Below are 16,354 nucleotides of genomic sequence, written 5' to 3'. Positions count from 1 at the left end.
TCCAATGTTTAATTTCTGACATCAAGCACTGATCTTGTTTTAAATGTTTTTAAACAAGAAAACTAAATGAAATAACCTATGTTGGACACTTTTAGAACAATCTTTACATATCCTTTCAAGATTCCTTTCAAGACTTGGAACTGAAATACAATGCACATTTATATATCCTGAGTTTGGTGTGATGCCATATGTACTTTCCCGAGAGTCAATAATTACAACATGCCTTAGCATTACAGTGTGACAAGTCAGTCTTCCATTCTCATATTCCTTCCCCAGCTGCCAGGATTTGCAAATACGATTTGGACATGGAAAGTTGATTTTCCCACAAAATATTTTCCACATATCTTTTCCATTCTATTACTCTCATTCAAAAAGATTTAGAACCCTGTCTGCAAAAGATCTTAACAATTTGCAAAATTAGAGTGTGCTTTATAGCTGATACGTATCCTCCAGTTCAGCTGTTGTCCTGGTTTGCAGTAATAGAGAACCTTGCTCTATATTTTAAAAGGAAAAGCTTAAAAATAAAAGATGAAGAATAAAATCCAAAGTGAATTAATGGGTCTGAAAATTCATTTTTATGAAAACTAATTTTTTAATCTACACTATTTTTTTAATTAAATCCAACTGGATTCAGTGATAGTGTTTCCTAGGTAACTATATATACAAGTAACTTTAGCACTATTTTCATCTAGGAGGGCTGTGGTTCTTGATTTAATAATGTTATATTTTAATACGTAACAATTGTTGAATATTGTGGAAACAATTTTACCATCACTATAAAATTCATAGTTCAGAAAGTAGTTCGGAAGTAGTTTTTAAAAAAAACAATAATGCAAGTCTGTGGAAGCTTACTTTAATGTTATTTTCATGATTTTATTTATTATTTATTTATTTATTACTTAGATTTGTATGCCGCCCCTCTCCGAAGGTGTATCTCCATTCTCATATTGGTGTTACTACCAATGTTAATTCATTTAATATGGTGTTACTGCTCCATTAATTTCTGGATCATGAATAATTAAGAAACTGTGGAATTATTCAAACCGATGGCTAGTTTTTAGTAGTTTGGTATACCTCAGAACTTTGGGAATGATTACATTAAAATTAATTAGCAAGTGATTAATTTATCATTTTCAGTATTGTTTTTCCTTCCTGACAGGTCTGTCTTTAAGGATAACCAGGGAAATATTGACAGAGATTCCCGGTTTTCACCTCTGTTCCGACAAGAAAGTAACAAAATTTCAACAGATGATTTAATTAAACTTATAGGTGAATACAGAAGGTAAGATATCCTTGGCTTAAGTTTCTAAAACTACAACATAGTACTAACTGTTTTGATTTCAGGCTAAAGGCAACTAATAGTTGAAATAAAGGATTGCTAAATGCATATATTTGTAAAACACAACAACAACTTTATTCTCTTTCCTCTTCTTCTCCTCAATCATCTTTTACACGCAGCGCCTTCTTTTCTCATTTTTAGTTTTAGCATTAAAGTAAAGTAACTTGAAAGCCATACAAAAACATTCCACAAGTCATTCTAAAACTTATGGGATAATCAGTGTTAATCCAGAGTCATAAAAGCAGGAAATAAATTCACACAATGTATAGCTTACGCTCGGAGCTGGTTAGAGAAGCCCCCATTTTGAAACGGCAAGAATTGACAACTCAGCTTTCTCTTCCGCTCACAACTAGACATGAGGAAATTAATTAATCAGTTCCTCTCCTTCTAATATTTTTTCCCTAACACTTGTTCTCTTCTCCTCTGCAAGCGTCTGAAGTAAGGGTTAACCGCCTGACGTCTTCTTCGCTAGAACTGGAATGCATCTGCACATCACCTGCCTCCTCCCTTTCTGTCTGTAAATCATGCCCTTCTGCCAATTCATAATCGCTTTCCCCTTCGGAATCTGAACGGGAGTATACACGACACTAACTACCATTCATCAATAGCTTTGTTTGCTAAAAAAACCTGTCAATGCCAAAATAAGTTATAACAATGGAACAGTTTTCACATTATTCTCTGCCAAAGTGAGCTTCCAGAAAACTTATCCAAGAAAAATGGAGAAGTGTTTCATACAGTAACAAATATAATGGCTGCCCGAAGAAAAGAAAAGAGAGAATAATAGAGATGCAGAATGATTTACTGGAAAATTACTACTTTTTATTAACCAGGGAGCTTCTACACAAGCGTTTGGGGCTTCTTTGAAGGCAGTTTTGACTTCTTAATCCAACAAGTTGTTGGAGAGCGGAGCTGTTACATTTCTTGCTCAGCTGTGGTATAGCTGAAACCACAGCAAAGTAAAATGTTTTAGCTCCATTTCTTTATTGAAGGGAAACACTGGCCTCAAAGTCTTCTCCCAGCATATAATTCTTCCTGTTATGAAATGGATGAGGGGATTGTCGTTGCTGCCCTAACTGCAGAACTTTAGAAATAGGCAGCTATTTTTCACTCCTCATTGCCGGCATTTTAAGTTGGCAAAAGTGAAGACATCACAGATTCTGTTCAGATTGTGTCTATGACTTTGATTAGTGAAAAGTGCAGCAACGTGGAAATGTCCTAATTGAAGCTTCTGTTTTCTGTTATACAACAGCTATTTTGTTTATGATTCATTCTCCTTGAACAATACATCCTTTCCATATACTTGCTTGTGACTTATAAAAAGTCAAATAAGCAAAATTTGTTAAATCTTCGTTTGTTTAAATTCTGGACAAATGTTGTAACTCAATCATACTGTTGTTTGCTTTCATTGTTTATTTGGTGTAAATTATTAATAAACTATTTATTTATTTATTTATTTATTTATTTATTTATTTATTTATTTATTTATTTATTTATTTATTTATTTATTTATATGCTGCCCCTCTCTGAGGACTCAGGGCAGCTTACAGCATATAAAAGAACAATATAATATCCTAACTCCAATTAGCTTAAAATAATTAATATAAAAATCTAAAACCATTAAAAAACTCTCATTCTCATTCAATCAACTAACTTACAATACATTAGTTGGCCAGGGGGGTAGAGTCTAGTGGCCCCAGGCCTGGCAGCATAGATGAGTCTTCAGACTCTTGTTGAAGGTGGGGGGGCAGTACAAATCTCTGGGGGGAGCTGATTCCAGAGGGCCTGGGCCCCCACAGAGAAGGCTCTTCCCCTTGGTCCTGCCAAGCGACATTGTCTTGTTGATGACTCTGACTCCGTAGGACCCAACGGTTGCTGGGACTCATGCGGCAGGAGGCAGTCCCGCAAGTATTTTGGCCCAATGCCATGTAGGGCTTTGTAGGTCATAACCAACACTTTGAATTGCACCCAGAAACCAATTGGCAGCCAATGCAGTCCACGGAGTGCTGGAGAAACATGGGCATATCTAGGCAGGCCCATGACTACTCACACGGCTGTGTTCTGCACAATTTGCATTTTCCGAACACTCTTCAAAGGTAGCCCCATGTAGAGAGCATTGCAGTAGTCGAACCTTAAGATGATAAGGGCATGAGTGACTGTGAGTAGAGACTCCCTTTCCAAATAGGGCTGCAACTGGTGCACTAGGAGAACCTGGGCAAACTCCCCCCTCACCACATAGCTTATTTAGTCAGCATTTAATATGTTTTCACGTTTAAAATTGATCTTATCTATGGATTGGCTAAAGCTCAGGTCAGACATAGAGATGAACCAGATATGAGATAGGAGTACTAACGAACAATTCACGGCAGTAAGTCAATAACAAATCATGTTTTATTTATTTATCCCATTTGCACTTTTGGAACAATGTGTGACTTATGAAGAAAACCTATTTGTCTTATAAGTCTTTGCTGAAGTCTTATTCATAACCTCATGCATTGAAGACTTTCAGTACTATTTTGAGATATAGGCAGAATATCCATTCCTCTCTTCAACCATTCCTTTTCAATAACATAAGGATATAAACCTTTTCCGGGGGCGGTGGGGGGGCTATACATAGGTCTTCCAGGAAGAGGCAGGCCAAGAGCCCCAGTGACAGCTGCCTCTTCCAAGAGGGCCACATGGGCCAAGCCACATGGGCCCCTGTGTGGGAATGGCCTCCCAAGGTAGGAAGGATCCCTGGGAATCTCACAACCCCCTCCTGGCACCAGGGACCTCCCTTCTTTTTTTCTAAAAATAATTAAAACAAAATTTTTAAACAATACAGACAATACAAAAAACATAAAGGACATTAACAAGGAAATAAACCTTTTCTTTAGCAAGCACCAATCTAATCCCAACATTTTTTTGAGTATACCCAGCAGAGAACTTCTAACCATTTTTAAATTATAATTTTTTTATATCGATAAATCTTGACTTACAACTACAATTGTGCCCAAAATTTCCATTGCTAATCAAGACAGTTTCCAAGTGAATTTTGCTCCATTTTATGATTTTTCTTGCCACAGTTTTAGGTGAAGCACTGCAGTTGTTCAGTTAGTAATTCAATTGTTAAAGGAAACTGACTGATTTCCCCATTGACCTTGCTTGTCAAGTTCTCAAAAGAGGATCACATGACCCTAGGACACGGCAATAATCATAAATACATACCATCTGAATTTTGGTCACATGACCATGAAGATGCTGCAATGAACAATAGTGATAAGTCACTTTTTCAATACCACTGTAACTTTGGTCATTAAATGAGGACTATCGGTATTTCATTTTTTAGGATACCAGTTTTTACTGTATTTGTATTAATAAATACAATAATAAATATTTATTTTAATAAATACGCACAAATCCCAGCGACTAGTTAGGTCCCACAGAGTTGGCCTTCTCCGGGTCCCGTCGACTAAACAATGTAGTTTGGCGGGACCCAGGGGAAGAGCCTTCTCTGTAGCGGCCCTGGCCCTCTGGAACCAACTCCCCCCAGAGATCAGAATTGCCCCCACCCTCCTCGCCTTTTGTAAGCTCCTTAAAACCCACCTTTGTCATCAGGCATGGGGGAATTGAGGTATTCCCTTCCCCCTAGGCCTATACAATTTGTGCATGGTATGCTTGTTTGTATGTTTGGTTTTTTAAATAAGGGTTTTTAAAATTATTTTAAATATTAGATTTGTTACATGTTGTTTCATTATTGTTGTTAGCTGCCCCGAGTCTACGGAGAGGGGCAGTATACAAATCAAATCAAATCAAATCAAATCAAATCAAATAAATAAATAAATAAATAAATAAATAAATAAATAAATAATAAATAAAATAATAAATATAGTAAAGCTATAATAAATTTTCTGAATGAAACAATCAAGCTTCTGTGATTGTTTCCTCATTTGGTGGTAAAGTCCTTGTGAATCATGAAGAACAATTCAGCTACAGGTTTTGAGTTGGGTTTCATTTCCTTGGTTTCCTAGATCAGACTTTTATAGTGTCTCAGTTTTTAAACCCATCATTTTACTGTGTTTATACATTTTCCATTGTCGCCATGAATTTACTTCATTTTATTTTTTGCAACTGCTTATGTTTTATGCTGTTTGAAAATAGTGTGTTCATCTATTGTATACTTCTGCAACTCTGTTGAGCTAATAGAAATATTAAAATATAAAATATTTTTAAATTCTTCATACTTCATACTTTGACTACTTATAGCATTCACTTTACTTTGATATCAATAATGTAAATATTATTCTTTTTATATTTGCAGAACTGAGAAAATTAATAAAATTCAGATTATCCCTGGAAGTTTAGAAATTGCTGTTGATTGGCTACCTTTGGAGCATCCAAGTATGAACTCATTTTATAAGAAGTCTACAATGCATAAACTGTCCCAGAAGACATTGCATTTTTTTTTGTTTTAAGATTATTCCTTTATAATTAATGTGCTTTAAATTGATTTTTGTGGTTGCTATGCTCAAGAGCAGAGTTTAGGCAGGAGATCAAGAGACATATAGATTTTACCTTGTTAATAGGGCAGCAGTTGAAATCATGGTACTATGCATAAAATATATAATGGGATTTGCTAATGAAAGGTGGTTAGAAAGATTAACTTTTCTACTTCAAAATGCACTGTAAATGATCATATTTTATATTTTGTCACATATTTCTAGAACTGGGTAACTAATGTAAGAAATACTTTTCTAATTTTCTTAAATATAAGTTAAAATAGTGGCGTGATTTCCACTGTTAATCAGATTTTTTCATTTCAATTTTCAATTCCATATACAGTAAATATATGTGATAGAAGCATTGTGGCTTAAACTCAAACTAAACTGCTCCAAACTTGACTGTAGAAAATAGACTTCAGCAACCGAGTAGTTAATGCCTGGAACTCACTAGCTGACTCTGTAGTTTCATCACCAAACCCCCAAAACTTTATCCTTAGTCTATCCACTGTTAACCTCACCCAATTCCTAAGAGGTCAGTAGTAGTAATAATAATAATAATAATAATAATAATAATAATTATTATTATTATTATTATTATTATTATTATTTATTAGATATGTATGCCGCCCCTCTCCAAAGACTCGGGGCGGCTCACAACAATAATAAAAAACAATATAACAATGGAATAAATCTAATATTAAAAGAGAAAAGACATATAAAACCCCATCATTTAAAACCATACAACACATACATACCAAACATAAAATATAAAAGCCTGGGGGAGGTGTCTCAGTTCCCCCATGCCTGGCGATTCAGGTGTGTCTTGAGTAATTTGCGAAAGACAAGGAGGGTGGGGGCCGTTCTAATCTCCGGGAGGAGTTGATTCCAGAGGGCCAGGGCCGCCACAGAGAAGGATCTTCCCCAGGGGCCCGCCAAATGACAGTTTAGTCGACGGGACCCGGAGAAGGCCAACTCTGTGGGACCTTATTGGCTGCTGGGATTTGTGCGGTAGAAGGCAGTTCCGGAGGTATTCTGGTCCAATGCCATGTAGGGCTTTAAAGGTCATTACCAACACTTTGAATTGTGACCGGAAACTGATCGGCAGACAATGCGGGCCACGGAGTGTTGTAGAAACGTGGGCGAATCTGGGAAGCCCCACGATAGGTCTCGCAGCCGCATTCTGCACAATATGAAGTTTCCAAACACTTTTCAAAGGTAGCTTCATGTAGAGAGCGTTGCAGTAATCGAACCTCGAGGTGATGAGGGCATGAGCGACTGAGCAATGACTCCCTGTCCAAGTAGGGCCACAACTGGTGCACCAGGCGAACCTGGGCATGCATAAGTGCACCAGCATGCCTACCATCCCTATCCTAATGTTTCCCTCTTATTAGTGCCCATCTCATGTATATAAACAGTGTTATATCTATTTATATTGCCAATATATACTTGAAAAAATAAATAGATAGATAGATAGATAGATAGATAGATAGATAGATAGATAGATAGATAGATAGATAGATAGATAATAGCCATCATATACTATTGGATTCCTTCACTGGGATATCACATGTAAACAGAACAGAGAGTGGTGAATTTTCAACTCAATAAGGGACGAGCCCACCCCCCTCCCTTATTCAATCATGGTACACCTACAAATCTATTCCCAATGGTTGTATGGAACAATGTGGAAATTATACATGTGGCAACAGGAAAAAGAAGAAACTTCTCCTGTATTCTGCTTACATATGGTGATATCCATATGTTAATCTTACATTTTTTTAAAAAAAATCATACATTTTTTTTAAAAAAATCAAAAAAAAACATTCCTATTAAAAAGTGTTTTTAATAGGAAAGTGAACACAAGAACAAGGGGACACAATCTGAAGTTAGTTGGGGGAAAGATCAAAAGCAACATGAGAAAATATTATTTTACTGAAAGAGTACTAGATCCTTGGAACAAACTTCCAGCAGATGTGGTAGATAAATCCACAGTAACTGAATTTAAACATGCCTGGGATAAACATATATCCATCCTAAGATAAAATACAGAAAATAGTATAAGGGCAGACTAGATGGACCGTGAGGTCTTTTTCTGCCGTCAGACTTCTATGTTTCTATCACTTAATTGGATTATCATTGCTTGACGTAATGAAATAACTTTTGTTGGAAAAGGGTCCGTAAAAGATAGAAGCATTCATAGACTTGCCCAATTTCAGTCTTTTTTAAGAAAGACAATAATTTAAGTAGTGAATGGATTTTTCTTCTGGTTTTTTTTTGTGTGCAGACTGTGTAACATCATCTTTTATACCAAAGAAGCCTTTCAATAATATCAAGGACTATCAACCAACAGTAGAAGTGGAAGAATTTGTTCAAGAATCTACAAAATATTCTCAGCCTTATAAAATATATAAAAACCAAATGTATATCTGTCCCAAGCATCTGAAATATGATAACCAAAAATGCTTCAACAAGGTATGACCGTCAATAGTACAATAGCCAAGCAAACATTAGCATGTTTATTTAAAAATACACTTCATAAGTTCTATAGACACTTTGAAATACAGATAGTCCCCAACTTATATTTGTGTAATCACCATTCAGAGTTACAAATGCACTGGAAAAAAAGTGCTTGGACTTCATATTTGTAACCAAATGCACCTTTACTATAATCACATGATAAAAATGTGAGTGCTTGGCAACCGGCATGTATTTTATCACAGTTGCAATGTTCCACGGTCATGACATGGTCATTTGTGTCCTTGCCGGACAGCTTCCAAGAGGCAAACTCAATGAGTTAGCCACATTCACATAACAACTGTGTTATTCACTCAACTGCAGTGATTCATTTACAACCATGTCAAAAAATATTGTCAAATTAGGTATGACTTACATAGCAATCACCTTGATTAGCAATGAAAATTCTAGTCCAATTTTGATCATAAATTTAGAACTACCTGTATAATTTTGGAATAGATTAAATACAGTTAGTAGGCAAAAGGAGCAGTGCCTTTTCTGATTCATTTGTTTATTGTTCCCTATCGACTTATTCACTGATATCACCTAAGCCTGATTTTTCCCACATTGAGAACAGGAAACACATTGCCTTGGAAATCCAGGTCTATAATATTGATATTAAAACAGCCTGGTTGATTTATTGCTTGTATATGAATTATTATTCCTGATGGCCATTTTTCTCTTTTTGCTTTCCACAAATTAATTATGGCTATTTCAATATTAAAATTGAATGGCAATACAGTAGGTACTATACTGTAATGTAATACAGTGTTCCCTCGATTTTCGCGGGTTCGAACTTCGTGGAAAGTCTATACCACGTTTTTTCAAAAATGTTAATTAAAAAATACTTTGCTGGTTTTTTCCCTATACCATGGTTTTTCCCACCCGATGACGTCATATGTCATTGCCAAACTTTCGTCTGCCTTTAATAAATATTTTTTTAAATAAACTTTAATAAATAAACATGGTGAGTAATAATCTGAATGGTTGCTAAGGGAATGGGAAATAGCAATTTAGGGGTTTAAAGTGTTAAGGGAAGGCTTGTGATACTGTTCATAGCCAAAAATAGTGTATTTACGTCCGCATCTCTACTTCGCGGAAATTCAACTTTCGCAGACGGTCTCGGAACGCATCCCCCGCGAAAAGCGAGGGAACACTGTATACTATACTAGTGATTCATACTTTCAGCAAAACAGGTTTCATTGAAAACCTGAGACTTGTTTCAAAGCCATCCGCATGAAAATTAAACAGAAGCAGATTGTCCAGTTTTTATTTCCTGTTTTTTTTCATCCATGTTTATATGCGCATAAATGCACATGCTACCTTTTAAATTATTTTTGAAGTTTAAAGTCTTCAGTCTATTTTCATATGCACTACATTCTTAATATATTTACTATTAATTCAGCTGACCTGGAGTATCCCGAAGAAGTCAAATCTTTCCATTTTTCCACTCTGAATTTACAGTATTTTACTTCAGGGCTTTACTCTCAGCTGGCAACGTTGTGACAGTTCTGGAAAAGAATGTTTCAAAGAACTTTTAAGTGGAAAGCTAGTAATCTTGTTTGCATTTGTATTACAGGCACGGAATATAACAGTGTGCATTGAATTTAAAAACTCAGATGAAGAAGGAGCCAAGCCAGTGAAGGTAAGTCTAGTTGAATTCCAGCTGCAGCATAATGTGGTAGAACAGATTTCTTTGTATACCCTATGGGGAAGCGATTATGATCTATAACTTTTACAAAATCATCAGTCCAAGACGTTTTTCCAACATTTCCAGAATAGAATAGAATAGAATAGAATTTTTATTGGACAAGTGTGATTGGACACACAAGGAATTTGTCTTGGTGCATATGCTCTCAGCGTACATAAAATAAAATATACATTTGTCAAGAATCATGTGGTACAACACTTAATGATTGTCATAGGGGTCAAATAAGCAATGAAGAAGCAATATTAATAAAAATCTTAGGATATAAGCAACAAGTTACAGTCATACAGTCAACATGGGAGGAAATGGGTGAAAGGAATGATGAGAAAAACTAGTAGAATAGAAGTGCAGATTTAGTAGAAAGTCTGACAGTGTTGAGGGAATTATTCGTTTAGTAGAGTGATGGCGTTCCGGAAAAAACTGTTCTTGTGTCTAGTTGCCTTGGTGTGCAGTGCTCTGTAGCGACGTTTTGAGGGTAGGAGTTGAAACAATTTGTGTCCAGGATGTGAGGGGTCAGTAAATATTTTCCCCGCCCTCTTTTTGACTTGTGCAGTATAAGAGTTGTTTATAACAGCAATCAAAGCAAGGCTTTTCTGGCAAATGTCAATTCTGCTGACAAGATTTTATGCAACATGATGAAATGCAAAATTCTTGATAAATCTCAATGTGCTTTCATAACTGAGGTAAACATGTTGTTTATGAAGGTGAATGATCAGCAGGAGAAGTACCGAATTCAGGCATTCAGCATACCATGTGTGAATGCACTAATCATTGTCATTAGCCTTTGGATTTCAGACAGCTGTATAAGCTCATCAAAGATTTTTTTTTTGTATTCCTGGTATTTTTTTCTTTACTTCTTTTCATAGGATCAGTACATGGAGGCTATTGCTAGAAACTACTAAATAAAAATATCATTAATAGTTACATAATCTAAAACTAAGAAATAAAGAAGTTTTACTAATTTATTATTGTCACTTTGATTTCTGATAGCATTCATTTGGTAGTTTATTTAAAAAATACCACATATACTACGTTTTCCACACTCTGTACAATCATGTAATTTTATAGGATGACCTGAAAAAAATCCCCTCCATTTTTTGTGTTTTTTTTTTTTTTAAATACTCCAAAATCTTGTGAGTTTGCTTGTCAGATCTTTTTTGGCATTCACCACATGAAATCTCATTAGATTTCAGACATTTTTAATTTTTTTATATGTTTTTGGCCCAAAGGTTCTGCGATGCTATGAGGCTGAAAAAGTCTTCTAAGATATGACTTCAGAATCAGTTATTTCTAGTAAAGACCACAAAACCTAAAGCAATGTCTCTTTAAACAGTGTATCTATGGGAAGCCTGATGGACCATTATTTACATCAGCAGCTTATACAGCTGTGCTACATCATTCACAAAACCCTGATTTCTACGATGAGGTCAGTCTTCTCTTTTTGTGATTTTATACATGCTGTTATAATAGACAAGTATACAGTATCCAAGATATATATATATATATTTAAAAGGTTATTAAGGACAATAGTGTTCCCTTGAATTGTTTGCAACTGAAGACAACCAGTTGCAAACAATTCAGTTTGCAATTGAAGACAACCACTGCACTGCATAATATCTCTTAAAAACAACTTTCAGAGCAGAATAACAAAACACCCTGACCCATAAGAACAGACAGGCCTTCAGCAAATTTCAAAAAGTCTTCATGGTAGGGGTCATCACCTTTGAGAGGTAAGATACTCTCTAGGGCAGGTGCCAGGACAGAAGGAATTCTTCCTGGCATTATCTGACAGAAGGGATTCAGACGATGCAATTTAGTAAGACACAGATAACCATAACAAATCATAGCAATATCTTTTCTTTTCCTTAACCAATCATAAAATTTTGCCCATATTTTATAATAAGAGCAACAAAGAAATAAATAAAAATTTACGCAAACAACACGTCGAATAAAATAATTGAAAAATTAATACTATGAGAAAGAAAGAAGTAAAATTCTCTGATCGAACACCTAAAAAGTGGGGAAACTTTCATTTTCCAAATGTTGTATGTGTATGTTTTTTCTTTTTTATGTTATATTTGAAAAAAAACAACAAATAAATAAAACAAAAAAAAACAAATCATAGAAATAGCATGACTATCTGCTAGAAGGGGCTTTTATTTTAGTTTGTTTGTTTTTCAAATAACTCAAGGTGGAAAAATAACCCACACACCTTCCTCCCGTTCCCCACAGCAACAACCCTGTGAGGTGGGTTGAATAAGGGAGAGTGACTAGCTTTCATGGCTAAGGCAGGAATTGAACTCACAGTTTCTGTCCTGGTGCCTTAACAATCAGACCAACTAGCTCTTGTGCATAATGGACCTGTAATAGAAGAATGTAATTGCCACCCATTTCTTCAAATTGTCAGACTAGTGTTATAGCTGAAATGGTATAACATGGGCATGCTGGGCCATGCCAATAACTACTATATTCTGGATGAATTGCAGCTTCCATGTTGAATGCAGCTATCCAAATAGGAAGACTAGGGACAATCAACCATGAACAGAATCGTCCAATTTCAGGAGTGGTAACAATTGGAACATTAGATCTACAGACACCTTTAGATTGGAACAATTGGAACATGAGATTAATCTCTACAAACACCTATTACTGCTTCTCAAGAAAAAGCCAAGAATCCAGGAGGTTTCCCAAACTATGCACTACTTCCTGCTGAGGGACACATGGTGTAAGATCTCTGATAATGGAAGTCCCTAAAAACCAGAGTAATTCAGTTTAGATTGGGTTCAATGATTTCATGTAAATCCTAAATAGGAGTGGGAAGAAGATAGAATGCTAAATAACTCTGAAAATCGGGTGCCTAGGATTTGATCTCCCCACCCCCAACACTGAATGGGCCAATCTTAGAAGAAGAAGAAGAAAAAATATGCTTTTCTATTTGTTCTGTCGGGCTCTCTGGTAGACTCCTCCCAAAAATTCACAGGTAGAAATTTCAGACACACACACATTTGAAAATTCAAAACAATGTTCTTTATAATGAAAATTCACTTAAACTAAGCCCTCTTTTGATATAGCAAAGAGCACTCGTCTCCAACCAAACTGGTAATTTGTACAAGTCCCTTATCAGTTCTGTGATACTTAGCTTGCAGCTGTGAGGCAATTCACAGTCCTTCTTCTTTCACAAAGTGAAATACACTTTGCTCTGGTTTAGTTTCAAAGCGGGGAAAAATCAGCACACAAAAAGTCAAAGTCAGTAAAGCAGTCACGAAACACAATGATCAGATAATCCTCCACAATGGCCAAACCCACAGGCTGCTATTTATAGCAGCCTCACTAATTACCACAGCCCCACCCAACCACAGGTGGCCTCATTTTCTTTGATAATAATCTCTCAGTTGTTGTTGCCTATGCATCGCTCTCCTCATGCGTGGCTGTATCATTAACTCTTGTTCTGAATCCAAGGAGGAGCTAGATAATTGATCTCCTTCTGAGCTGTCTGCCACACTCTCCTCCTCCCTGTCACTCATGTCTTCTTGGTCAGAGGAGCCTTCATCAGCAGATTCCATCGGGGGCAAACACAGGCCTGAAGCATGTGGATGTCTCCCCCACATCCACAGTCCTTGGGGCAGGAGCTGGGCCAGAGCTAACCACAACACTATTCCTATTTCCCTAAATCAGAAGGATATATATTTAACATTATCAAAAGCTGCTACTGGATCTAAGTAGGCAAGAATACCATCTCCATTTGAAGTCCGAGTACTATTTCCAGGCCTGAATCTATCTAAAAGGGTCCATATAGTCTATTTCTCCCAGCTCTTTGAAAATGCAAGCTGAACATCTTTTTCAGAACCTTTCCCTGAAAGAGAAGATTGACAAAAAATATCCAGGTACATGATGATTTCTTGAACAAAGCGCACCACTACTTCCTTAAGGCAGATGGGATCATATACTTGCTCAAGGAAGAATTGACCATTGCCTGTATTCACCATACTTTTCCTCCTAGGTAGTTAACCAGTTAGGAAGATTATGAGCCTAGTATACAATTCTATCCATTTCCTCAAGAGCAAGAGGCTCAAATATTCCCAGATATTCTATCAAATCATACTTCATATTACAACAGACGGAGTAATGTTATTCATGCCTTGAATACTTACAGTGATCTCCCCAGGACATCTGAGCTAATCCTAAACAGGTCCACTAGTTAATTATCTACCTATGTATTAGGGGCATGTTTAAGTTTCGCCACTATTTTCACCATGAAGTAGTGCTTAATAAAGATTCTTACATGTGTTTGGTAGTTGTGAGCCGCTTCAAGTCTCTGGAGAGGGGCTGCACACAAATCTAATAAATAAATAAAATAAACAAGTGTTATTTTCTCAGCTGGTGTTCTAGAGACCTGAGTCATGGGATTCACAGGCAGAAAAGGGCTATGACTACCACTCCCTCTCATTCCAAGTGATGAACAAGACCTCTCACACTATGCATCATAATCCCAAACTCCATTTGAAACCTCCAGGCTCCATCAGACACATGGGATGGATGATCGAACAGATCCTGACTTCCTTGAGTGGGGAACAGTGAAAGATATTGATTCCCATAGGCAGCTGACATTGCTATTACTCAAAGACAAAAAGTATGTGAAGTTGCAGTCCTTGCTAGATATTAGGACCCCAGTGACTTAGGTCAAGTCTACGGCTGCTTTATAAAGGCCATGAGCTCCAAAGCCACTTATCTTCATGTCCAATGACAGTAGGTCTAGACATTCCACAGCATTAAGGTTCCTTCAGAACAGCAATTCCATTTGATATCAAGAGCGCAATTTAATATGCAGGTTTTTATTTATTTACTTATTTTACTGTCTTTGAAAACCATCAGACTACATATATGTGACTATGCCTGGTGCTTCTCTTGAAGCCCAAGTAAGCACGTTGTTGTTGTTGTTTGTTGTTGTTGTTGTTGTTGTTGTTATTATTATATTATTATTATTATTATTATTATTATTATTATTATTATTATTATTATTTATTAGATTTGTATGCTGCCCCTCTCCGTAGACTCGGGGCGGCTCACAACAGTGATAAAAACAATACATGGTAACAAATCTAATAATTAAAATCTAAATCATTATCACTCCCTCTCCCTGCTAAGCCAACCTGATCTCAGTAATATATTGTCCTTGGTAATCCTGATATCTATTATCTGTAATGAATTACTTTTGATCTTGGCCCTGCACATATAGAATAATAATCAAAGATCAGAATTAGGCCCCGCTATCTTCTCTTGGCTTTCATTCAATTAACACTTAAGATGGATGTAATGTTTTATATTTCAGATAAAAATTGAACTGCCAACACAACTTCATAAGAAACATCATATTCTGTTTTCATTTTATCATGTTACCTGTGATATAAATGCAAAAGCTAATACCAAAAAGAAAGAGGCCCTGGAAACCTCAGGTACCTATACTGGATTTTTGCTTAAATACTCACTGTCTGTATTATTATTGTATACTTTCCCTCAATTATGTCAAGCATTTGTGACAATATTATTATTATTTTGTATTTATTATTATTATTATTATTATTATTATTATTATTATTATTATTATTTATTAGATTTGTATGCCGCCCCTCTCCGTGGACTCATATCTGTTTTCTGGTAACTTTTATTTTCTTGTATTTAAAGATATAAGAATGTCTTAGTGTTAACATCTATTTTTGATACAGTGGGATATGCTTGGCTGCCTTTGCTGAAAGATGATCAACTAATATCTCGAGAACATAACATACCAGTGGCAACTATTCTACCTCCCTCTTATTTAAATTTTCAAGATCCTGCAGCTGGGAAGGTATTGTGTTTTACTTCTTTGTTTTATTCCTATAGTTTTATTCTTGTACATCAATCTTTTAGCGTAATGCTAATGACATTAAATGTCATGTATAAAATTAAAATTATTCTCAAGTTCTATCACATAAATACCATCTTATACATAGGATTTTGTGCATATCTGAATTCTTGCTTATTTGAGTTCTTTAGCAGAAACTGAGCAATTTTTAAAATGTTAAATAGACAAGTAAGTAAGTAAGTAAGTAAATAAATAAATCCTTTTTTATAATAGACTGTTCTGAATGTTTATAATTTTATATGAAAATACCTTCCTATATCATGCACTTTGGATTGCTTGATTTTTCTTTCATATTTTGCAATGTTTGTTTGTTTGTTTGTTTGTTTGTGTTATTTAGATTTATATAGCCATCCACTCACTTTCGGGGACCCTAGGCAGCTTATAAAGAATACAAAACCCAATATAAAAAGAGT

General features: G+C 35.7%; 1 protein-coding gene across 2 annotated transcripts in view; it reads left to right on the top strand.

Annotated features, from left to right (window-relative positions):
* Positions 1-16,354, top strand: part of DOCK10 (dedicator of cytokinesis 10) — a 203,492-nt gene that overhangs the window by 106,975 nt on the left and 80,163 nt on the right. For both annotated transcript variants that reach the window (XM_070753304.1, XM_070753305.1), the window contains exons 15-21: positions 1,160-1,282; positions 5,637-5,716; positions 8,102-8,289; positions 9,911-9,976; positions 11,373-11,465; positions 15,369-15,492; positions 15,763-15,884. In XM_070753304.1, the coding sequence (XP_070609405.1) occupies positions 1,160-1,282; positions 5,637-5,716; positions 8,102-8,289; positions 9,911-9,976; positions 11,373-11,465; positions 15,369-15,492; positions 15,763-15,884 (796 nt within the window). The remainder of the gene's footprint in view (positions 1-1,159; positions 1,283-5,636; positions 5,717-8,101; positions 8,290-9,910; positions 9,977-11,372; positions 11,466-15,368; positions 15,493-15,762; positions 15,885-16,354) is intronic.

The sequence above is a fragment of the Erythrolamprus reginae genome, chromosome 5, assembly GCF_031021105.1.
Source record: "Erythrolamprus reginae isolate rEryReg1 chromosome 5, rEryReg1.hap1, whole genome shotgun sequence".
Classification (NCBI taxonomy): Eukaryota; Metazoa; Chordata; class Lepidosauria; order Squamata; family Dipsadidae; genus Erythrolamprus; species Erythrolamprus reginae.
The sequence above is the reverse complement of the archived record's forward strand: the minus strand, read 5'-3'. Positions and strand labels throughout refer to the sequence as shown.